Below are 26,611 nucleotides of genomic sequence, written 5' to 3'. Positions count from 1 at the left end.
GAGGGGAAATATACCATACTTGCGATGTCACTCTCACTCTGTACTCATTTCAATAGTTAGTGTCGGGCCTCCCTGGTGGCGCAAGTGGTTGAGAGTCCGCCTGCCGATGCAGGGGATACGGGTTCGTGCCCCGGTCTGGGAGGATCCCATATGCCGCGGAGCGGCTGGGCCCGTGAGCCATGGCCGCTGAGCCTGCGCGTCCGGAGCCTGCGCGTCCGGAGCCTGTGCTCCGCAACGGGGGAGGCCACAACAGTGAGAGGCCCGCATACCACAAAAAAAAAAAAAAAAAAAAAATAGTTAGTGTCTTGTGACTCCTTCCCACTGAGCTGGGGATATAGCCTCAGAATCTCTCTCACCTCTGCTCAGGACTTGCAGAGTTATTTTTCAAACTCTAAGAGTAGTTCAAAGGGAGGTAAAAATAAAGAAATGGGCTAAAAAAAATTTTTTTAACTCTAAAACTTAGAAAAGAAAAAAATCTCCCCTCTCTCCCTCAAAACTTATTATTTGCTTAACTGATGTTAAATGTTTCAGTACTGAACAAACCCACTACAATCTAACTGAATTAATTGAATCATGTGAACTATTTGGGTGATATTTTAAAAACTTATTCCTGGTTACACCTCTCTATAACAAATTTCCACAGTAGTTTGTAAGACGGTAGCTGCTACAATATTCATTATTAATTTGTCATGTAAGTATGGTTAGTTTTTTAAAAAACTTAAAAGTGTTAGAGGATAGATACTTCTATTACAAAAGGATCTGTGCTTAACAGAGAAAAAAATGACAGAATTCCTTATACAGGCAATTTTTTCAGTGCGCTTTATATAATTGAATTTACAATACTAAGTTGCATGAAACTTTTATAAAACTTATCTGGCATGTATAACAAAGATATCTAGATACCGTCCTTTTTCTTCATGTCTCTCTGCCTCCCTCTAACCACCTGAATATTGGTATTCTTTATATATTGAAGGTAAATGCAAGTAGAAAAGCTCAGATAAACTAATTTCCCAAGTTGGTTCCTGAGGCTCATAATACTAGAAACATAACAAAATGGACATTTTCTTGAAACAATTAGAGCTGTGTTTCTCAATCCATTTTACAGTATGACATGTAGTAAAAATGAAATTTGTATGCTATGCTAGAGTGAACATAGGAAGCTGCTGGAAATTGAAGGTACCAAGGACTCCAGCTGCCCCAGACCATGCCTGACAGCCAAGAATACTAGGGGAATCAGTATCTCTGCAGGCCTGCAAGCCACCTGTGAGACAACAGTGTTCTAGGCACCACTGGTTAGGTACTAAATCATAATAAGGACAAGAAGCCTCTACTTACAAGGGCTTTAAATGATCCTCCATCTAGATCAGAGATTTCTAACTAAAACTTAATTTCCTACTCTCTAAGAGTGAACCGGATATACTTCCATGTATATGAAATATCCAAAACAGTCAAATCCATATAGACAGAAGGTAAATTAGTAGTTTTCAGGAGATGGGGAAAAGGATTAATTGGAACTAACTACTAATATATATGGGATTTCTTTTTGGGGTGACAAAAATGTTCTGAAATTAGAGAGTGATAATGGTTGCAAAACAGTGAACAAACTAAAAACCACTGAAGTGTACACTTTACAGTGTGGCATTTTATGCTATGTGACGTATATCTCAATTTTAAAAGTGCTATTTTAAAAAGTAAATAGGAATAGTACATATATGTGATTATGAACAGTACTCCCTTCTCTGTAATGACAAGAATTATATAATTTCTGATATATACATTAAAAAAATACTTAAACAGTAAGAAAAAATTATTTAAGGAATTAGCATAACTTCTATATTCTGTTATCATCTATGATCTGAATAATCTGTTTCAAGGCTTCTTACATCACTCTGAATAAACAAATTATTTTTATTCTTATACTGTACACTTGAGTAATAGATTAGTTATATCATTAACTCACTGTGAACTAAAAACTCATCAGTTATGTTAAGTGGAAAACTGGACAGAATAACTTTAAATGACATTATTCATTGTTTAAAAATATAATTAATCCAAGAAAAAGAATTACAGAAAGAAAAACTAAAGTTGATTAGAAACAGTACTCGCAAACATAGTGAAGCAAGGGTGGAACAAAATCTGTAGTCTTTTCCTCTCAAGTTGAAAACTTATTTTTCTTTGAAAAAACAATTCAAATGTATTAAAATGAGTGTGTAGCTTCCCTGAATAAAATTCAATGACAATTTTCCTTGAGAAACTGACACACAACCATACTAGAAATGATTTCACGCTGGACCTCAAAAGTCACTTCATAAATGTTTTGAAAAATATTATTGCCCTATCAGTTTTCATTTTTGCTACATAACCAGAATGGCTGAACTAACCCCCAAACACAAGAAAACTGAGCAACCCATACAGTTGCTAAGTGTAAAGGACACATGCTAAAAGCCCTGAAGGGCGTACACTTTCTCCTCGGAGATGATGGATAATGCTGAGTTTCTGAAGGTTGTTTTAGAACATCAAAGAACACAGCACTATTTATTTGTGAGAGTTTTATGTTAGAGGATCCAGGAAGAGTTTGGTAATGGAAGATGAGTCATATAGGCTTTTCACTTGATGAAAGGTCATAAGTTTATTACTGAAGTAAGAACAAATTCTGGAAGATTTCTGCTACTTAAGTTGGACCTACAAACTTTTGGAGAAAAAGATGAGAAATACCAAGTAAGTAATTAACACAGAGTTCTTCCTGGACATTAGCTGATGAGCAATCTTCAGAATTTATGGATGCATTCCTTCAAAAAAGCTGAGTGTTTATAGACTACCTCTGGTAACCTCAGATGATTGAGCAGTTTAGAATGCTCTTTATTCACGGGAAACTTTGTAAAGGCTATGACTTTCATGTGGAAAAAAGAATGGTCAAAAGGAAACACCTAGTCATTCTGATTTTAGTTTTTATTAAGGCATTTTAAAAGTTTAAGCAAACATTGGATGTCTCTTTAATTTGTTAATAGGAGAGAGGAGGGTGTGTGTATGTTGTGTAATATTCATGTCTCTTGGAATGACTGAATGTTTGTATTTAAAGTTTGCATTTACATTCAAATACTCTAGGTGTGTGGCTATTACTCAGCACCTACACCACCCATGAGAAATTTTATTTTGATCACACATTAGCTATTTCAAAGAAAACAAATATACGTGGATGGATCTAGAGACTGTCATACAGAGTGAAGTCAGAAAGAGAAAAACAAATATTGTATATTAACGCATATATGTGGAACCTAGAAAAATGGTACAGATGAACTGGTTTGCAGGGCAGAAATTGAGACACATGTAGAGAACAGATGTACGGACTCCAAGGGGGGAAAGTGGCTGGGGGGTGGGGGTGGGGGTGTGATGAATTGGGCGATTGGGATTGACATGTATACACTGATGTGTATAAAATGGATGACTAATAAGAACCTGCTGTATAAAAAAATAAATAAAACAAAATTAAAAAAAAAAAGAAAACAAATATAACAACTTTAGCAAGAGTAGAGCAAACTTTTTCAACCCCTGTATAGTTATTAATTAGTATTGAGATCTCAATCTGGGTTTGGAATCAGATGATTATTATGATGTAATTCCCATACTTATAGGAAGTTAGAACGTTTTTAGGTTTTATCAAAACCTAGCCATGTCCATGAAAGCATGTAGCACATGTGAGAGTAATTAGCCATGTGTTGTAAAATGAGGAAAGGTTGAAAAATGCAGTTCTAGAGCAGCAGAAAACAAGTCAACTACCTCATTCTTTCAAACAAGTCTTTCAAATATTTGAACTTGGTTATTATAGTTCCCTTAAACCATGTGTTTTCTAAGTCAAATAGTACCTGTGCCCTCAATCACTGCTCATTTGATGTGGTTTCGGGACATTTTAATGACTGTTGCTATACTGTTAACGCTCTGAATCATCAATCCCCCTTTTAAAGTGCAGTACCTAGAACTAAAATACTGCTCAAAATGGGAGTTGACCAATGCACAGGAGAGGGAGGACATTTCTCCCTTCACACAAAGCAACTGCTCCCAACTTTCATACATCAAAGGAGCCTTTTTATTATTCCCCTCTCAACCCATACATTCCATATTTTGAAAGATTTTCCTACTACACTGCATTTTGAAAGAAATAACTATTTTCCCCAAGATCTAAATAATGTTAATATGATAAAATTCAGTATTTCCAAGGAAAGCAAAGCCCATATAGCCTCACTGCAAGTAAACATGTAATTGTTATTTAGCTTTTAAAAATTGTTAAATATTCTGTAGATCTCCCCTGTTACACATCAATTATTTTCAACAAACAGACCTAAAAGCCCAAGAATTCCTCATGGGAATTGCTCATGTGACACAGTATTTCTGTTAATAAAGTTAAACATTGCTGTGGTTTTCTTTTTTTTTAACAGCTTTATGTACATACAATACAGTAAATGGCACATATTTAAAAAGTATAACTTGATGAGTTTTCTACATATGTATACAAGCGTGAAACCATCAGTACGATCAAGACTACAAACATTTCCAGTTCTCCAACAGTTTCCTTGTATCCCTTTTAATCCATATCTCCCTCCACCTCCAATCTCAGGCAACTATGCATCTGCCTTCTCTCAAAACAGACTGTATTTTCTAGAGTTTTAGATAAAGGATAGCATACAGTATATACTCTTCTTTGGTCTGGCTTCTTTCACTCAGCATAATAATTTTTAGATCGATCCATGCAGTTATATGTATCCATAGTTTGTTTTTTATTACTGAGTAGTATTCCACTGTATGTATACACCACAATTTGCTTATCTATTTTCCTACTGATGGACACTGGGGTTATTCCCATATCTTGCTATTATGATAAATAAAGCTGTGAAAATATTCATGCACAAATCTTTTTGTGGACATATGCATTGATTTCTCTTGGGTAAATACCTAGAATTAGAATGGAATTAAAGAATTAAAAGAATTAAACTCTAGGTCGACAGGTATATGTTTAACTTTTTAAGAAACTGCCAAATTGTTTTCTAAAATAGTTCACCATTTAGAACTTTGAGAGTTCTGAGAGTACCAGTGGCTCCATGTCCCTGACAGTATTTGGTGTAGTAAGTCTTTAAAATTTTAGCAATTCAAGTTGGTGTGTAGTGATATCTTATATGGTTTTAATTTGCATTTCCTTGATGACTAAGATGTTGGGCACCTTTTGGTGTACACATTGGCCATTCTTACATCTTCTTTTGTGAAATGTCTGTTCAAATCTTTTCCCTCTTTAAAAAAGAAAGTTTGTCATTATTGAGTTAAAGAGTTCTTTACATATTCTTGATAGAAGTCTTGCCAAGGGGCTTCCCTGGTGGCGCAGTGGTTGAGAGTCCGCCTGGACGTGGGTTTGTGCCCCGGTCCGGGAAGATCCCATATCCCACATGCCGCGGAGTGGCTAGGCCCGTGAGCCATGGCCGCTGAGCCTGTGCGTCCAGGGCCTGTGCTCCGCAACGGGAGAGGCCACAACAGTGAGAGGCCCGCGTACCGCAAAAAAAAAAAAAAAAAAAAAGAAAGAAGTATTGCCAGATAGGTGTTTTGCAAAGAATTTTAGCCAAACTGTGGCATGCCTTTTCATTTTCATAAGTGTCTTTTTTTTTTTTTTTTTTTTTTGCGGTATGCGGGCCTCTCACTGTTGTGGCCTCCCCCCGTCGCGGAGCACAGGCTCCGGACGCGCAGGCTCCGGACGCGCAGGCTCAGCGGCCATGGCTCACGGGCCCAGCCGCTCCGCGGCATATGGGATCCTCCCAGACCGGGGCACGAACCCGTATCCCCTGCATCGGCAGGCGGACTCTCAACCACTTGCGCCACCAGGGAGGCCCCATAAGTGTCTTTTAAAGAGAAAAAGGTTTAATTTTGAAGAAGTCCAAATTATAATTTTTTCCCTTTGACTCTGTGTTTTTTGCATTCTGTTCAAGAAATTTTTGCCTACCCCAAGTTCACTAAGATTTTTCTCCTATGCTTCCTTCTAAAAGTTCCAGGGTTTTAGCTTTCACTTTTAGGTGTATGATCTATTTTTAGCTAAATTTTGCATTTGTTATGAGGTAAGGACTGTAGTTCTTCTTTTCTGGAGGGGTGGGGGGATATAGACCTTTAGTTGTTCTGGCACCATTTGTTGTAAAGATTACCCTTGCCTGACTTCCTGTGCTACTTTTGTCAAAAATCAATTGGCAATATATGTGTGGATCTACTTCTAGACTTTCATATTCTCTTTCATTTAACTATATGTTTACTTTAAGCCAATACCATGATGTCTTGATTAATGAGTCTTGAAACTGGAGAGCTAAGTTCTCCAACTTTGTTCTTTGTTTTGAAACTTTGTTTCAAAATGGTTTTGGCTATTCTAGGTCCATTGTATTTCTACATACATTTTAGAATTAGCTTTATCAATTATTACCAAAAAAATACTCCAAAATTTTGATTGGGATAGCACTGAATCTACAGATCAATTTGAATCCGTGGCTGTAATATTTCTTTCCATTGTTTTCTTTCAGCAACCTTTTGCTGTTTTCAGCATACAGGTATTGCATTGCACATCTTTGTTCAAATTTATCCTTGAGTTTTGGTTTGTTTGTTTGTTTTTTGGATGCTTTTGTATATGGTATTTTAGAGTTTTCTATTTCTGATAGTTAATTGTTACCATTGAGAAATACATCTGAATTTGTATACTGATCTTGTATCCTGTAACCTTGCTAAATTTACTTTTTAGTTCTAGTAGACTTTTTAGAGATTCCTTATGACTTTCTACATAAATAATTATGTCATCTGTGAAAAAAGATAATATTGTATATCTTCAAATAACATGTATAAGAAGCTTAAAATAGTATTTTTCAATTTCCCCATGCTCAGCCTTTGTATGACTACTGTCATATGTTTTACTTATACCCCTGTTCCCAAACCCAGAATATATTATTATTTAAACTTTAAAGTCAATTATCTTTTAAAGAGATTTTAAAAAATAAGACGTATTTTATATATACTATTTATTTGCCATTTCCGGTGTTCTTCATTCCTTTGTGCAGATCCAAATTTCAAAGTAGTGTCATTTTTCTCCTGCCTGAAGGACTTCTTTGTAATATTTTTTGCAAAGCAAGTTTGATAATTATGAATTATCTCAGTTTGTGCATGTCTGGAAATGTCCATTGCTTAGACTTTTTTTTTTTTTGGCTGGAAATAAAAATTTGTGTTGGCAGGTTTTTTTCTTTCAGTACGTATATACCACCCCACTATCTTGTGACTTGAATTGTTTTTGTTGAGAAGCCTGGCAGTAGTTTTTTTCATTATTCCTGTGGTTCATTTTGGGGTTCATTCAGCTTCTTAGACCTGTAGGTTTATATATTTTGTTAATTGCTAAAACTTTTAGCCATTATTTCCTCAAATATTTTTTCTGTTCCCTCATCTTCTTTCCTCTCCTTTTGGAATTCCAGTTACACTTACGTTAGATTGCTTGAAGTTGTCCCACTGATCCTCTGTTCATTTTTTTCCCCTTTATGTTTGTTTTTTTTAAATACATAAATTTATTTATTTATTTATTTTTGGCTGCGTTGGGTCCTTGTTGCTGCGCACAGGCTTTCTTTTAGTTGCGGCAAGCAGGGGCTATCCTTTGTTGCGGTGCCTGGGCTTCTCATTGCGGTGGCTTCTCCTGTTGTGAACACGGGCTCTAGGCGCGTGGGCTCAGTAGTTGTGGCTTGAGGGCTCTAGAGCGCAGGCTCAGTAGCTGTGGCACAGGGGCTCAGTTGTGCCGAGGCACGTGGGATCTTTCCAGACCAGGGCTCAAACCCATGTCCCCTGCATTGGCAGGCAGATTCCCAACCACTGCACCACCAGGGAAGCCCCGCCCCCGCCTTTATGTTTTAATCTGGAGTTTCTATTGCAAAGTCTTTAGGTTCACTAATACTTCCTTCCTTAATCCCATCCAGTGTATTTTTTAAATCAGATTCTGTATATTTCATCTTTAGAAACTGAATTTGGACTTTTTTTTTGTCTTGCATGCTCATGCTTTCTTCCACCTTCTTAAATATCTGGAGTATATTTATATAATAGTTAAATTACCACGCTTGTCTATTAATTCCATCATCTGTACCATTTCTGCATCCTTATCTAAGGACTGAGTTTCCTCCTCATTAGTCAGATCTTCCTGCTTCTTTACATGCCTGATAAATTTCTGATTGGCTGTCAGACATTGTGAATTTTATGTTTTGGATGCTTGATTTTTTGGTATTCCTTTTAATATTTGGGGGCTTTGTATGGGATAGTTACGTGGAATCATTTTGGTTCTTTTGAGCTCTGCTTTTAATCTTTGCTGGGAAGGCCCAGAACAGCCTTTAGTCTCGGGCTTTTCCCCCATACTGGCACAATACCCTTCTGAGGACTCAACTTGATGTCCCATGTGTTAGGAAGTCTTTCCTCTCTGGCTGGTGGAAACCCAAACTATTCTTAATACTGGGTGAACTCCAAGGATTGTTCTAATTGTTTGTCCTCAATAACTTCCTCATATGCGTACTCTGATCAGTACTCAGCTAAAGACTCAAGAGAAACCTTTTACAGATCTCTGAAACTCTTTATGAATAGGCTGTTCCTCTCTGAAACTCTGTCCACAAGTTCTAGCCACCTCAGTACCTCCAAAGTCCAAACTCTGCCTCCTCAATGCAGAGAGATTCTGGGGTGTTTGGGTTCTCTCTCCCTGAATTGCAGTTGGAAATTCTCTCCCATAAATAAAGCTTGGACAAATGTAGGGCTCATTCTTCGTTTCTTTTCTCTCAGGGATCCTGTGCTATTTGTGTCCAATGTCTGAAAATTGTTGTTTCATATATTTTATTCAGTTTTTTACTTGTGTAAGACAGAAGCTATATCTAGTCTATGCTACTCCAGCATGGCTGGAAGTTTTACTGTTACTTTTTAAACATACTTAGGGCCACAGTCTGCGGCTACATGGGTTGCAATGTGCAACTCCAGAATACAATGTGAACATACCTTCCTCCTATCCGCAATTTAGATTTGAGTAAAACAGAAACCCTAATCACACTGACTATTAATATACTAAGCTTGTGGTTAATAAACCTCTCATTTGGGTAAGAGTAATGACTCAAATGCAGATAATTCCTAATTTATAAATGTCATGATCTCATTGTTTGGCATTTGAATAAATCTTCTCATCAAATCAATATCATAAATGATTATTTGGTTCCCACAATAGACCCATAACATAACTGAAGTGTAATGCCTTCAGTAATCGATTAAAAACACCTAAGTACCATTTATAACATGGTTGCTGTGGGAAGACACAACTGGAATTCTAACCAGAGATTCCAGGAACGTGCTTCCTTCATTTGTTAGTTTAGGGTGCACACATAATCATATGGAAGAGGGTGGGAGAATGAGGGTCAAGACTGTTAAAATTTGGATAGGGGATGAGATAGATACTAACACGTAAACTATATATTAACATAGGGACAAACCTCTTTTTACCCATCTAAAGGTATATTACAGAAAGATCTCTTTAGTTAAAATATGATGATAGCAAAATGAAGTGTACTTACTCATCCAACTCCTCTTCTTCAGCTTTAGAACTATCAGCATAGAGATATTTGCTCATGTCCACCGGTCTTATATTTTTTCTTTTTGTAGACTGGGGAGGAGAATCCTTTATAGTTACAAAGGTTTCTGGCTCATCAAATGGGTTCAAATACTGTGGAGTCTGTACCTCTTTAAAGGCATTATAGCTGTCATTATAAAAGGATTCTTCTGGTTTTTTAGGTGAAACTGTTTCAGTGATTTGTTCTATAAAATAATAGCAAAAGATGAATTAAATCAAATTAATACTATCTGATATTTTCTTATATATTTAGTGTTTTCAAAAATACTCAATCTTGAATTAATAAACTCTACGGGGTTGAAGAGGGCAGATCAATAATACATTTTATGAAATTGAGTTATTTGTAGTGAGGTGGATGGACCTAGAATCTGTCATACAAAGTAAAGTAAGTCAGAAAGAGAAAAACAAATACTATATGCTAACACATATATATGGAATCTAAAAAAAAAAAAAAAAATGGCCCTGAAGAACCTAGGGACAGGACAGAAATAAAGATGCAGACACAGAGAATGGACTTGAGGACACAGGGAGGGGGAAGGGTAAGCTGGGATGAAGTGAGAGAGTGGCATGGACTTATATACAGTACCAAATGTAAAACAGATAGCTAGTGGGAAGCAGCCGCATAGCACAGGGAGATCAGCTCGGTGCTTTGTGACCACCTAGAGGGGTGGGATAGGGAGGGTGGGAGGGAGACGCAAGAGGGAGGAGATATGAGGATATATGTATATGTATAGCTGATTCACTTTGTTATAAAGCAGAAACTAACACACCATTGTAAAGTAATTATACTCCAATAAAGATGTTTTTTAAAAAAACACACAAAATTGTCAAAAAAAAAAAAAAAGTTTTAGAGGGTCTAAGTCCAGAAGATGTGATATCTAAGATCTTTGTCTACTTCTCCAGGAACAATGCTCTTCAAAATAGCATCTTTGAATTGTTAATGCCCTTGGAATCTCTATTAATGTTGGCATTATGGTATACCAATTTTGGAAATTTTAACCTTTTTAGAGGTACAATATTCTATTATTGCTTAATTTATTTCACTATACTAGCTTGACATCTCAAACTGATATATAAATTTCTGTTTTTAAAAGAACATAAAATGGATTAAATTTTGGAATAGTCTTTGGTAGTTACACAAGCAGAGACCACTTAGGAATCTGAAAATTCATTCTAGATATATAAAAAATACATCATATATCACTGAATTTGTTTTTGTAAAGTCTTCAAAGAGCAGGTTTCTGTACACTACAAGTCCTTAAATCTTTAGAGCTTTTAATGGGCTTTTCAACATAATTCATATCCAATGAATATCTTATTTAATAAAGTAAAGGAATAACAAGAATTCTGAAGTTGAAAGAGCCACATTAAAGTCATACTGAGAAGCAGATAGATGTGTTCCACTAAATTCTAAGTTTTACTATTTCAAATTTCAATTTGAAAACAAAGGTACTCTTAAAAATAAAACTCTGACTTTACAGCACAAAAAGCACTACAACAGTGTCATGTCCTCCAACAATACTTATGGAGTGCTTAGTACCAGGCTTTTTCTTTTACTTTTACGTTTATTAATATTTTAAAACAAAAATGAGGCAGAGTTCCATGGTGGTCCAGTGGTTAGGACTCTGTGCTTTCACTGCTGTGGGCCAGGGTTCAATCCCTGGTCAGGGAACTAAGATCCCTAAGCCATGTGGAGAGGCCAAAAAAAACCCCAAAAAAACAAAAAAAAACACCAACAAAAAACTGGAATGTATAATAAAACTGTTTAAAATTTGTATTTTACTAATATAAATATTTAACCAAATTGGAAAAAAGTTTCAAAAAGCCGATAATCACAGAACAGTTCAAAAGTAATTTTAATTATGCCAAGCAACTCTAACAAAATACTCTAGGAGGAGAAGGCAGAAAATCAGTTTTAAAATCTTCAAGAAAAGTAACTGTTTTATAAGTGACATTTCAAACAATTTAATCCAATTATTAAAAAAATCTCTTGATTGACATATATTTATGATTTTTATATTTTAGAGTCAAACTACTTTTACTTATACTTTAGACATTAGCCCAGAAAACTTATATTGTCTTTATACTGAAAAAATAAATAAAACAAAATAACTCTGAATTGAAATTCTGTACACCATGGTGAAGCAGTTATAAAGTATGAAAGAGAATTCATAACATCATGATAAATCAACATTGAAATGAATTTAAATACAGCCTATGCTAGAGAAGAGACTCAGTAACTGTATCTTTTGTCAGACCAGGATAACACTCAAACACCACTATAATCTTTATAATAATCTAAATGAAGCATTATATTTTCTCTGTAGGAGAAGAGACTACAGAGTTTTTACCTATTCAATTTTTTTATTAACAAATATCAAGTCTTAAATGCTTAAGAAATTGAAAAAACCTGTCAATGGAAATAAGATTTTTATTTTTACTTTCAGGTAGAGGATTACAAAAATTGATCCAAGCAATTTCATCAGTTACAAAACCAAAAGCAAGAAAGTATTCAAACTATAGAGCAAGATTTGAAGATGACAGAATAGCAACAAAGGAGAATTTAAGATGAGACTATTTCATATAAAAGCTAACAAATACATTTAGTAACTTTCTAAACGGGTCACTGAAGCACAGAATGTCATGAATCTAACTAGGAGGAGAACTGAAATTGTAAAAGCAAACAAAAACAAAAACCATCTAAACAACTGTAACACATTTTTTTCTTTCTTAACTACTTTTGTTACTTGAGGATGCATGTTTTTAATCAATAAAAATTAATTATTTCTAGAAAAATGAGTGTTCTTCTAATAGAAAATACTTATTCTAAAGTCTCCAAGAACTATATATTTAAAGAGAATACTGGTTGTCAAGTTTTTTCTTAGCTCTATAGGCACGATTAAAGTTTCTGAATCAGGTTGGCTAACCTCGCTTAACCTCGCCAAAATAGAAATACAATATATATGTTATCTGCTACTCCTTTCTATACTTCAGAAAATACACACATATATATTTTTTAAATTACTTATTTGATTTTGAAATGAAAAGCTCAAATACTCATATCTCAAAGTATTTTGGTAATTTTTTTTTAACTCAGTGTACTCAGATGTATTTAGTATGCAATTGAGAAGCTTTGTGGTCAAAAGAAGACACTTGATTAGCAATCTTAGTTCCAACTCCACCTCCATTTACCTAAAGTTCTTCAAATCACTTAATTCCTCTGGGCCTCAGCTCCTTAATCTATGAAAAGAGGCAGCTGAACCAGATTACTTCTAAAATGTACTGTAACCGTTAAGATTTAAAATATGTTAAAATAAAATAGGTCACAGAGCTTCCCTGGTAGAGCAGTAGTTAAGAATATGCCTGCCAATGCAGGGGACATGGGTTCGACCCCTGGTCCAGGAAGATCCCACATGCTGCAGAGCAACTAAGCCCACGCACCACAACTACTGAGCCCGTGCACTACAACTACTGAGCCCGCGCCTACAGCCCATGCTCCGCAACAAGAGAAGCCACGGAAATGAGAAGCCCATGCACTGCAACGAAGAGTAACCCCTGCTCGCTGCAACTAGAGAAAGCCCACGCACAGCAACGAAGACCCAATGCAGCCAAAAATAAATAAATAAATAAAATAATTTTTAAAATAATAAAATAAAATAGGTCACAAAAAAATAAAATCTCATTAATCTAAACTTACTAATTTAGAATTTGGTAAGAAGGGAGAAAGTAATGGAAGTTCTTCTCCTTCCATTACTTTCATAAGTGGATTATGAAATGATATTGCACAAATAGAGTGAATCCTTAAGTTGAAACCTCACTTTTCACCATGACAGGCAGTAGCAAAATTCTTTAAAGCTCATGAAGATTTCATAAGAGCAGTCTAAAAGATGTAAACAGGGGTTAATCATTCTTACATTTACTTTGAGCAAACAGAGTTTAATTAAACAGAGGTCTTCTTCAACAGCTCTTTTCTAAGCTTTAATAGTTTGAAACTACTTGATAAGAAAAATGACTCAGGAAAAAAATACATGGTTTTATTTCTTACATGTTGTATATATGACAGGAGTGGTCCTCAATCTTCTTTCTGTTCTGTGACATTCACATGCACAATTTACTTTCGTTACTAAAAGTAATTCTCAGCCAGAGACAGGGAGTTGGGAGTGGAGGGGCTCATCACACTGAGGTGTGAGGGTCAAGAAGCTGTATAGAGAGAAAAGGCTACCTCCACCACCCTAATATGGGTATGTCCCACAACCTGACCTTGCTTGGTAGGCCAAACTAATGAGACTTTACTGCATGCCAGCTAGATAAAATACTGTTATCTCTAACATTAGAGCTTTACTATTTGACCAAACTAACAAAGAATTAAAACATAAGCCCCAAGTAAGGCTTCCCTTTTTCTTTAAAAACAATTCAATGGAAGCTACCCAGAATTGCTGATCAACTGCAATTGGTATTGAATAAATAATATTGTCATTATAAACAAAATTTACAAGTCTTTAAAAACAAAATCTCTTCCTGCCTTTACAGTTCAAGAGAACTTAACAATACACAAAGACTTTAAAAGTAAAGAAAAAAACTTGCTACCTTCTGAGTCAGGATCTCCAAATGGATTTAATTCTGCTACATCAGGATCACTAAATGGATTTAAATTCACAGTGGCCAAGTCCTTTTCTGCTTCATCCAAAAAGTTAAGTTTGTTGATAAGCTCTGAAAATAAACATACGTGTCAGTTTACTGCGGTTACAGTTAAGCATAATTATCATTCATTCATGAAATATCTCAAATTGTAAAAATTCATACTAATAATACCTGCAAATAATAAGATATAGCATTTTACCAATGACAGAATGCCATTCAAGTATTTTGTAGCATACCAACATATTCAAATAAAAGAAAACAAACACATGAATTGGAAAATATCAGATAATGAACTAGAGAAACTTTTAGCTCAATCTAATTTGATCCAATAAAAAAGTACTAACATAGATTTTGAGAAAAAAACATCCTTCACTTTTAAATATGAATAATTCAAATTGATTTAATATAAGCAAATATTTCTAAAACAATGTTGTTACAATATATAAGCTAACTAAAGAAATACTGTCATGTTATACGACCAGTTATTATAAGATGTTTTAAAATCACTGCCTATCAAGGATCCTGATACAGGCTTTGCTAAAGATGATAAGTTCTGTTATGTTGTTGCCTGTTGGTGCACTACAAATTACCAAAGAAAATTTATTAAAGGAAAAGCACAAAGACAAAACTGACAGCTAAGTACAGGCAGAAGTCAAGAGGTAGCAGGTCACAGTAAATACAAGCAATCAGAAGCAGAAAGAAAGGAAGAAAGCTCTTAGACCTTCAGAGGAACTGGCTGATTTAGCTGAAGGCATATTTGCTTGCTTTAGGCAGTCATCTTGATCTTCATCTAAGCTGCTCAGAGCATTCAATTGGTTTACAATTTCTGTAAACAGAAGCCAGTCGAGACAAATGTAAGGTAAGGTCATTTAATTAAAGAGCCACAGAAGCATGCTGTTACTCAAAAAGACAGAGAGGGGATGTTTGGTTAATCAAGAGAATACATTCAGAGGACGTTATTTTTGATGAACTATAACAGATGTATTTAACTGAAAGTTATGCTATACTCATATTTTAAAATAGGAAACATTTAAAAAATTAAAATTTATATTAGTACTATAACAACTATGTTAACAAACACAAAACAAAGATAATAACCTGAGAAGTTGACACTGGCTTTCACATTCTGCATTTGTAAAATAGGGCTTTAAATGCATGCATTAAAAACAGAATAAGAAATATCATCTGATACAATAGAAAATATGTGCTATTTGTTTTGTAATATTCTAAATTTAAACTTAAGTTTTAATAAGTTTTAAGAATATATCTATATGAATCATGAACATAATAAGCACTTGTTCATATTCTAGAATTTTAAAAATCAGCACAAAAGGGCTTCCCTGGTGGCGCAGTGGTTGAGAATCCGCCTGCTGATGCAGGGGAAACGGGTTCGTGCCCCGGTCTGGGAAGATCCCACATGCCGCAGAGCGGCTAGGCCCGTGAGCCATGGCTGCTGAGCCTGTGCGTCCGGAGCCTGTGCTCCACAACAGGAGAGGCCACAACAGTGAGAGGCCCGCGTACCGCATAAAAAAAAAAAAAAAATCAGCACAAAATAAGAAAAGCAGGCAATAGCTATTTTCTACTCCTGCTTTCTAGGGAATTTGTTCTTTTAAGGGAACTCTTGAGTGTTTGCTATAGGATATCTTATAATTTAGCCAGTAAGAGACATAATAAAAAAGACAGGAACAGGTAGAAAAACCTTAAAATAAAAATTCATTTTGTGCATAAACAGAATTTTAAAAAATGAGTCATACATATTGTGGACAACTCCAAATATGTGAAATTATTATTCACTGGGTGAAAATTAGCTTGGAATAAAATAATAAGAACCTACTAGAATATTCTAGTTAATCCTTGCTGTTTCCAAACTTAAAACCTGGGAATAACTTAGGCATTAGGACAGACCAAATAGATCCAGATCATTCAGTGGGAAATAAAGAAAATGGTTAGAAATAGACAACAGTTGTGAATTCAGCATTAAAATGCTGTTTTTTAACACTGTAAATCTAAGTACACATTCTAAATTTTATGTGAACCAAATAATAAAATACAGTTTTAATAAGGTTGCCTTCATCCATTCATTTGTTGTTGAACAAATACTTGTTTATCACCCTGTGCCAAGTACCATGCTTGGAACATAAGGATGAAAAAAACATAGTACTGTCCTCATGGAATTTACCATCGATAAAGATAGAAATTAATACAGAAACAGACAATAAATGACTACTAGAATATTAGGTGGTCAGAAATGTGTATTGTCATATAGATCTTTGAGCCAAATACATATGAAAAACTGACATTCATTTCCCTTGTCTGAATGAGAAATATATTTTGCATGAATAAAAATGCTTGAGATAGTCAAAGTAAATCATAGAAAATAAAGAGTAAACACAATACCAACTGAACTCTTAATCTGAATGTGAATAATAAGAGTTAGTCAACCTTTATAAAGTATCTTCTTCCATTTTATCCTGCCAATAGTTTAAATCCCATTCAGACTCAAACTAACCCAGCAAATTCCTCAGTAGGCAGAGTTTATTCTTAAATTAGATCTTTTACCCCCAACTAGTAGTCATTGTAACTTTGTAATTTTCAGGGAAGTATAATGGAGAGAATCTATCCTATGTGATTACCAATGCATGACTGATTTTTTAAATTCATTACTAGTTTTGTATTTTTTTAAATTTGCAGATGGTTTATTTTTAACTTCAAAAATAAGAGAAAAGAAATATTAATAACAGTTAAATTTATTAAGCAGTGGAAAGGGCTCTGCATATGTTATGAGTTAATTCTCATAAACATCCTGAGGTATTATTATTAATATTCACATTTATCATGTATATTAGTATCATTTATTTGCACTGTATTCCCAGATGTGTAATTACGAGGCTAAAATATTTTAAAATAATATTCAAAGATTTGTAGTTTTCTTTACACATTTTAGTTATTTAATATTCTTAGATGTAATCTCAATGAGAGTAGAATTTATTTATTTATTTATTTTTTGCGGTACACGGGCCTCTCACTGTTGTGGCCTCTCCCGTTGCGGAGCAACAGGCTCCAGACGCGCAGGCTCAGCGGCCATGGCTCACGGGCCTAGCCGCTCCAAGGCATGTGGGATCTTCCCGGACCGGGGCACGAACCCGTGTCCCCTGCATCGGCAGGTGGACTCTCAACCACTGCGCCACCAGGGAAGCCCCCTAGGAATAATTTATTTAAGCACCTTATATAATGAGCAATAGAGGGAATACTGAAGAAATATTAAACTTGGTTCTTACTTTCAAAACATTATTAATGTTCCATTATAAACTTTTAGGTACAATGTGGGCATTTATTTAAATACTATCAAGATGACTGAATTACATGACTAAATTATTTACACTGTAATTTTTCTGAATGTTTAGAATATTTCCTTCCCCTCACCATGCTTTTGGTGATACCTAAAACCACTGATAAAAAAATAAACAAATAAAACCACTAATGACCATTTCTTCATTAATTAACCCAAAGTAATTTCTTATTTCCATTCTTCTCACTGATGACAAGTTGTCCTTCCTATCCTAGCTTTCCCTATTTATCTATAGCTTAAATAAATCCTTACTTAACACCTAGAACTTCTGCTTCTAGAACTTCCATTCATATTAACAAAGTGAAAAGGTAATGCTCCTCTTATTTGGTATGCAAATAAATCTCCATCCAAATCATAAAAGAAGCAATCTCCAAAGAAATACCATTTACCTATATGAGAAATATTTCTCAAGTACCTCTTATACTTTTTGGGGACAGACAAGTAAAGCAATATACAGTGTATGATAAATATGGTATTTGTTAAGACTGAGCTATGTATTCGTAGGATATGTGAAACTAGAAGAGAGGCATACAACTCAGTCTGAGGTCAGGAAGCCCTCCTGGATTTATTCAAGGAGGATTTATTGAGTGAAAATAAGACAAAAAGACATCATCATTATTATTATTAAAATAAAGAAGAAACTGGAGGGCATTTCACAACAATGAAAGGGAGGCGAATGAGAACATGATATACTTGAGGAACAGCAAGTTGTTTGGGGTTTAAGATACCAGGGATGGGGAATGGAATGAGATGAGGTTGTGCAAATGTCCTATCATGAAGGTTATAGTGACCAAAATAAAGAATGTGAACTTTACTCTGAAAGCTCTGGGAATCCATTGTAAGATCAAATGTATAGTTTAGAAACATCATTCCAGGAGCAACATGGTAGCTGCACTTGAAAAAAACAGGATAGGAAGCAAAAAGATGAGTAGTTTAGCATTACCGCTCCATGAAGGGAGGCACTTAGTAAATATTTGCTAGTTAAAGAATAGATTAAGAAGAAAGCTTTGATGGTTAATTTGACATGGAGGATGGGGAGAGGAATCTAGGATACATGCCAAGTTTGTGTCTTGGGTGACTGTGTGGACATTAGTTCTAGCACTGCAGTGGGGGCTACTCAGTTTGGCCATACCAAGCTACAGGTGCCTGTGAAACTTACAAAAATAATTCAATTGGCATTTGCATATGTGGGTGCACAGCTTAAAATACGTAATTTTGTTATGTATTTCTCCTTTTAAAAAAGTACTTTTCTGTTACTTCCAAATTTCCTGCAGCCAATGTGTTTTACATGTATAATCAGAAAAACAAAAATTAAAAATTTAAAAGAAGATTTATAACACAAATTTATTCCCAGAATTTTTTTAAGTGGGATGCTTTCCCAGTAATATACCACCCTGACCAAAAAAATTCCCTGGCCCAACATATTTATATAATACTTCTTACTAATTAAAGCCTTGTTTCACCAAAAATTTACACTTCAGAAAATGCTAATAATGCTATGTAATAGCACAAAATAATTTCTACCCTAGCACTACTCAAACTGAGCAATAATCCTGTAGTGTAGCATTTAGTCATCATAACAGTGTGTCAATCTGGACTTGCTTCACACTGGTGAGAATAAGAAGGAAAACTAAATTAGGGGCAGGAAATCGAAGCACAGGGTCAAGTAATTTGAGACTCTTCTTTACATTAGGAAGGCAAAAGAAGATAGAAATTGACCACCAGAGATTATCACACTGAACCAAAACAGGGGGATGGAAGTGGTGTCACAAAGAGTACGTGGGTTTTTCTTTTAAGAAAGTCTGTAGTGGAGTTAAAAGGGCAGGGTGTGGGAGGGTCTGCCTAGAGCTAGAACATACCTGCAAATCTTGCAGCATCCTCACTCTTCTCTCCAAAGTATAATAAGATTCAGTACAGGTATATCACATTTTAAGATGGTCTAAGATAGTAACACTGCAACTTCTTAATAGAGATCAAGTTCCCAAAGATGTCACTTTTCTCACAGGCTTGAGCCCATAAATATTTGATTTATGGATATAACTACCAAGTTTAATAATGTGATTTTCAATCCCTTTAGCAGGTCATATTGTAAAGGAATGAATGAACTGAATGAAAGTCCTAACACTTGCTGTAATTTTTATAAAGGCAGAAAGACATATACCTTATATTTAAATTTTAGCAATTGTGTGTTTTTAATCTGTGTTTATCTTATGTCTGTCTATATATCTATGCATATATACGTATCTATCTACAATATATTTCATTTATCTCTAGAAATGTTATAGTTTAAGCTACCAACCTAAAATTTGGTGGCTAAGAACAAATGATTACCTCTCACAGTTCTATGGGTTAATGCACTCAGCTGAGTAGTTTACTGCTGTTAGATGGTGGCTTGAGACAAAGTCATCCAAAGCTTGGACGTCCAAAATGCCTTCTTCACTTACACGTTTAGTGTTTCAGCTGAGAGGCAGGAACAACTGGGGGCTGGTCAGGCATCTCTCTCTCTCTCTCTCTCTCTCTCTCTCTCTCTCTCTCTCTCTCTCTCTCTCAAGTGGCCTGTCCATATGGGTAGTTTGGGGTTCCTCTCAGCATAGCAATCTTGGGGTAGATGGACTTTTTACATGGCAGCTGTATCCCCCAGAGAATGCACTAGAAGAGTCCCAGGTAGAAGCTACAAGGCATTTTATAACTTAGCTTTAGAAGTTACAAAGTGTCACTTCCCCACTGCATTCTACTGGTTAAAAGTGATTTACAGGGCCAGCCCAGAAGACAGGGAGGGGACTATAAAAGGGCATGAATATTGGGAGGCTTGTTTCATTGGAGGACAATCTTTGAAGATTAGCTACCACACAGTAGATCAATAAATCAGAAAGTTGAAATCATTCATTTTCTTACTAATCTAACATACTTATTATAACTTTTATGTTAACTTTCCAGTATTTCACTTATGCACATATATGAAAGGCACAAATATTAAACTGTACCATTCAATGAATTTTGACAAATGTATACACCCACGTGACACAAGAGGAAGAACATGGCATTATATCCCCCCCACAATAAAAAAACCTCATGCCTCTTTTCAGTCAATCCCAAAACCCACCAGCTATAACTATTCTAACGTTTTTAACATAGGATTAGTTTTGCCTCTTCCAGGACACCACGTAAATGGAATCATACAGTATATACTCTTATATAAATCCTCTTTCATTCAGTATAATGGTTTTGACATATATCCATGTCATTGAATGCATCAATAGCTCATTTTTATTGCTGAATAGTATTCCATTCACAAATATAATACAGTTTAGCCATTCTCCTGTTGATGTACATACACCTGAGCTGTTTCCAGTTTGGGGCTGTTATGAATAAAAATATTATGAATATTTTTGTACTAGTCTTTTTGTGGATGTATGTTTTCATTTCTTTTGGATAAATATAAAGGAGTGGAATTGCTGGGTCAGAAGGCAGGTATACGTTTAGTGTTATAAAAAACTTCCTAAGTGATCTTACCATTATACTCTCCATGAACAATGGATGAGAGTTCCATTTGGTCCACATCCTTACTGACGTTTAGAATTTATTGTCAGTCTTTTAAATTTTAACCACTCTGGTGGGTGTGGAGTTGTGTTTCATGATTATTTTAATTTGCTCTTCCCTGATGACAAGTGACACTGAGGACATTTTCATATGCTTACTGGCCAATGGTGTATCTTTCTTTGTGAACAACAGGTTTGAATCCTTGCCCATTACAAAAAAAAAAAATAGGGTTGTCTTTTATTATTATTATTATTGAGTTGTAGGACATTAAAAAAATCTATTCTGGATACAAGCCTGTGTCAGATATATGCTTTATGAATATTTTCTTCTAGTCTGTAACTTGTGCATACATTTTCTTAATGGTCTATTTCAATAACCATGTGTTTAAAATTTTGATAAAGTCTAATTCATCAAATTTTTCTTTCATGGTTATCACTTTCTGTGTTTTGTGTAAGAATGTAAAAACCCTGTGCCCACTCTCAGGTCACAAATATATTTTTTTATTTTTCAGAAGTTTTATAGCTTTAGCTTTTACATTTAGGTCCATGATCTACCTTGAATTAATGTTTGTGTATGTGTAGGAATTGAGGCTCATTTTTTCCATATGGACATCTAGGTGTTTCAGCATCATCTGTTGAAAATATTTTCCTTTCTCTACTGAATTATGCTGCACCTTTGCTAAAAATTAATTGACCAGATAACTTTGGGTGTATTTTAGGATTTTCTGTTTTGTTCCACTGATCTGTCTATCCTATGCCAGTACCATACTATCTTGATTATTATAGCTTTACAGTAAATCTTGATGTCAGACAGTATTAACAATTCTGTTCTTTTTCAAGATTATTTTGGCTATTCAGTTCCTTTGAATTTCCAATTATATTTTAGAATCAGCTTTTCAATTTCTATTTTTTTAAAAAACATGCTACGATTATGAATGGCACTGAGTTGAATCTACAGATTTGGGAAAAAGTAACATCTTTACAATATTGAGTTTTCTAATCTATGAACAGAGAATCTCTATTTATTAAGACCTTCTTTAATTACCTTCAGTAATATAGTTTTCAGGGTAGAGGTTTTTCCACATCTTTTGTTAAGTTTATTTCTAAGTAGTCTATGTTATTTTTAGCCTCCATTGTAAATGAAATTGTTTGGTTAATTTCATCTTCCAAATGTTTGTTGTTCATATATAAAAATATACATTTTCTATATTGATTTTGCATCACGTGCCCTTGCTAAGTACAATATTGAATGCAAGTGGTGACAGCAAACATCCTTGCCTTGATCCCAATCTTTGAAGGAAAAGTGCTCAGTGTTTCATCATTAAATATGATGTTAGTTGTAGCTCACCATAGATGCTATTTATCAAAATGAAGAAATTTCTTTACATTAAAACTTTGCTGAGAAACTCAGTATTGAATTTCTTCAAATGCTCCTTTCTGCATCTATTACGATGATTATATGGTTTTTCTCCTTTATTCTGTTAATATGGTTAAACCGACATTGCATTCCTAGGATAAACCCTTAAAGAATGCATATTGGTACTTAAATATTAATTATCTCCTGGTTCCTTCCCTAAATAAATACTGGAGAGCTTCTAACTTCTCCTTCAGAGCTCTTACTTCCATCCTGGCCCTGTCAGATGGGCTCTCAGTATCCACAGAATTCTTCCAGAGTCTTGTAAGGGGTGCCAGAGAATGTTCAGTTGTCCTTAGTACAAACAAAGCAGCATTAGGGATTAAGAGTGATATAGAAAGTAGGCTGAATCTCTATCTTCTGCCACTTCTACTATTCTCTGAGTTGACACATTTGAGTTCTAAACATTGGGAAGAGATACTCTTGCTTTCTTCAGTCTCTCACCCTAGGGTCTCAAACTCCTTTAAGAAAGAGGTAGCTTGTACCTTACAAACTTTTTAGCTCAAGGGACTAGAAATGCCCCACCTCTCTGCTTCTATCCTATCTTCCAACCTTAAAACCTAGATAACAGATGCAGTATTCCAGAAATTCTCATCCTTCACACAGATCTCCAAAATAGGTGGCCATTTTAAATTATTTTACTTTATAGAGTCCACAGCAATTCTATGATTTTGTTAATCAGTCTCCTAGGTACTGGAGAGTAAATGCCCAAGTAAAAACCAGAAGCACATTAATGGATGTATTTTCTGACCAGGGCCCCAAGCTTATTCTGAGGACCCTTTTCATCTAAGAGACCTATTTATCCCCATTCAGAGCCCTAGCAAGTAGGACATTTAATCCCAGAGGGCTGAGTCATACCATAATCAACTCTAGATCCTCAAATATGAACTGTTATCTCCTCTACTAAGATCCTCAAATATGAACTGTTATCTCCTCTACTACCATCTGTGCTGTAAGATTCTGTTCCCTGAAGGTGGCCAATATGTCACTCTCTCTTCCTACTCCTGAATTAACTTTACCAACTTTAGGAAAAGGATTAACAAACACCAGGCAACATGCTTATGGTAAAAATAAATCCTGATTTATAAACTGCATCTGGATGGGAGGACTCTATATGGACTATATGCCTGATAGAAGGCCATAACTTGAGCTTCTCTAATTGTGGAGACTCTCGTAACTGAGCATGTCCCTTACAGGGACCCTGAAAACTATACCTATCAAACTATTACAAAAGATATCAGTTCTTGTGCAACATGAAGATTCTAAGTCAAGGTAATCCCTGATTCTAACTATGTGGATCTTGTCTCCTTGTACCCAAGTTGTCATTTGGGGGAGAGGTCAAAGAACAGTACCTAGGCTGTCATGAAAACTCCAGTGAAAGAGGAATGCTCTGCTGAATGCTGTTTCCTGTCCAATATCCTCCTAAATGAATCTAATACTAAGTTTGGGCTGTTCAGGTCCTGTGAGTCTGAATGCCTAACCAGAATCCTTGCTGATCTTTGCCACAATTGTAAGTATACCAGGAGCCTTTCAGGTGTCTCATGATGTCCGGTTTCCCCAATAATGCTCTGTTGTAAACTGTTTCGTTTAACCCTAATTTTCTGAGCTACATTCAGTAGGACTTTGTCACTTATGCAGAATGTCTTTTTTTTCCCCTTTCTGTTGGTGTGTATTCAGAAATTGAACATGAATCCCAAAGATGGTCATATCACCAAAAACTGGTTCAAGCATTGTGAGGTTGCCATACAGATGGAGGCACTGTTTTGAAACCATATATTATTTCCAATACCAGCTACAGTAAACTTTCCATTCAAAAGCTTTGTTCTTCCAACTCCAAGGTCAATCACTCCCACTACATTTCAGTGATTTTTCCAACTGCCCATTCATGGGTGCTGCACCTCTGCAGAAGACATCTATACAGGTAACTTCAATAAAAGGTTCCTGCCTAAGAGCCAGTCCCTGTATCCAGTTAGCAGTGAATTCTGTCTCAGACAGGCAGAGGAGGGGCTTGTGATCAGTCAAAATATATATACCATGAATTTACTTTTACTTCTAGTAAAGTCTGTAATTTCGGAAGATATACTTTGTCAGTTACTAATGATTTACAGCCATACTCCATAAGAGCACAGGCTAAATGAATAGCCTCTAGGTATCAATCTAAGATATACCCAAAATAATTCTAACAGTCTGTTTCTTCAAGAAGCTTGCAGCTTAGCTGAGGAAATAATGTACCCATATAATTTTATTGATATAATGTGATTGCATTTTATGCATTTATAATATATACTTAATATAGGCAAAATTTTAAATAATAATTCCTTCCTCCATAAAAATTGTGTCAACAATTTTTAAAGCTGCAAGAAAGTGTGAACATAAGCTGTGTTTAAGTTATTGCCACTTTAGCTGGTAAATAAAAATACTCACCATACTTTATTTGTACCATGTTTATAAAATACATTCATTTTGTTTACTCTTAAGCTATTATTCAAACATTACTATTGTTAAATTTTAATATAGTTTTTATTATCTTAAAACCATTTTACTTAAACAGTTATAGAGTGGTAGTGCTGGTGCTGAAAAAATATTCCTTGTTAACCTTGTTAACCTTGGAATGGAATTTACAGGTGCTAAAAAATACAACTCAGGAAGCCAAACAACTGCCATAACATGCTGTGCTATTAATTTAAGTGATTGTCCTCTGCAAATATAATAGAAAATGCTGAGAAAAAAATGTAACATCAAAGCATAGGTATGTTACAATGATTGTGGGTTTACCGACTTAGAACATGAATGTAATCACCCACTGTCCCTACTTACTTATGCTCCCTCAACACATTTTATATTCATTACTTTTAGGAAACTAGTCTTGAATTATTTAAGGTCTGAATTATGTGTCTCCTCCACATCACATTCTTTCCATAAAATGGGACCATCCCATCTTACATAAGATAGTATATGATCAAAGGTCAAAATAAATGGAACAAGATAACAAGACAGAGTGATCAATATGGGCTACAATAGGAGACGGAAGCCCTCTCATTTATGGCCTTTCAGTTAACATATTTTAAATTCTCAATGTGTTCCAGACAATGTGCTAGAAACTAGGGATGAAAAAATGATCAGAACATAGTCTCTACCTTGAAGGAATTTCATAAAATATGGACAGTAAATACATAAATAAATAATAACACAAACCGGTAGCATTCTGAAGAAATTCTGGATCATCATAAATTGCATTAAAACGATTGCTTCAATTAGGGTCAGAGAATTTTAGGCTATCTAAAAAAGTTATTTCTGCAGTAGAAATTTTAGAAATTAAGATGTATATATATGTATGTTTAAGCAATAAGGGTTGCTATGGTATGAATGTTTGTGTCCCTCAAAATTAATAAGTTGAAATCCTAATTCCCAATGTGATGGAGGTGGGGCCTTTGGGAGGTGATTAGGTTATGAGGGCAGAGTCCTCATGAATGAGATAAATGCCCTTATAAAAGAGACCCAAAAGAGTTCCCTTGTCCCCTTTCACCATGTAAGGAATACAATGAAAAGTCTGTGACCCAGAAGATGGTCCTCATCCGACCATGGTGACACCTTGATCTCAGGCTTCCAGCCTCCAGAGCTGTGAGGAACAAATTTCTGTTGTTTATAAAGTACCCAATCTATGATATTTTGTTATAGCAGCCCAAATGGACTAAGACAAGAGTTCAGTTATAAAATCTAGTTATTACTGAATCCTTTCATTAAATCTGTATTTTGCTCAAAATATGTCCTTTCTTTTCTTTTCAGCGCAGAACTTGTGACATGCTGCTATCACCTTTTTTTCCCATTGCTATGATGAAAACAGTACATTGCTCAAAACAGCTATGACTATGAAAATGTGTGGTTTCCTTGTTGCTACTTATGTATTAGTGCCTAATTGAAATTTAGTTTTAACCAAAAGCCATATACAAAGAATAAACCATATTCTCTAATTAAAAGGTCAAATCACATCCCACTGGAATTATAAAAAAACTCATGCTGTAAGA

At 35.1% G+C, this 26,611-nt stretch overlaps 1 protein-coding gene across 4 annotated transcripts in view; it reads right to left on the bottom strand.

Moving 5' to 3' along the window:
- The window catches only part of EHBP1 (EH domain binding protein 1), a 343,930-nt gene that overhangs the window by 180,021 nt on the left and 137,298 nt on the right, over positions 1-26,611 (bottom strand). For all 4 annotated transcript variants that reach the window (XM_060117415.1, XM_060117412.1, XM_060117414.1 and 1 more), the window contains 2 exons: positions 14,231-14,353; positions 9,588-9,828 (listed from right to left, as the gene is read on the bottom strand). In XM_060117415.1, coding sequence (XP_059973398.1) covers positions 9,588-9,828; positions 14,231-14,353 — 364 coding nt within the window. The remainder of the gene's footprint in view (positions 1-9,587; positions 9,829-14,230; positions 14,354-26,611) is intronic.

This window comes from Mesoplodon densirostris, chromosome 14 (genome assembly GCF_025265405.1).
Source record: "Mesoplodon densirostris isolate mMesDen1 chromosome 14, mMesDen1 primary haplotype, whole genome shotgun sequence".
Lineage (NCBI taxonomy): Eukaryota > Metazoa > Chordata > Mammalia > Artiodactyla > Ziphiidae > Mesoplodon > Mesoplodon densirostris.
This window is presented reverse-complemented; position numbering and strand designations above follow the sequence as displayed.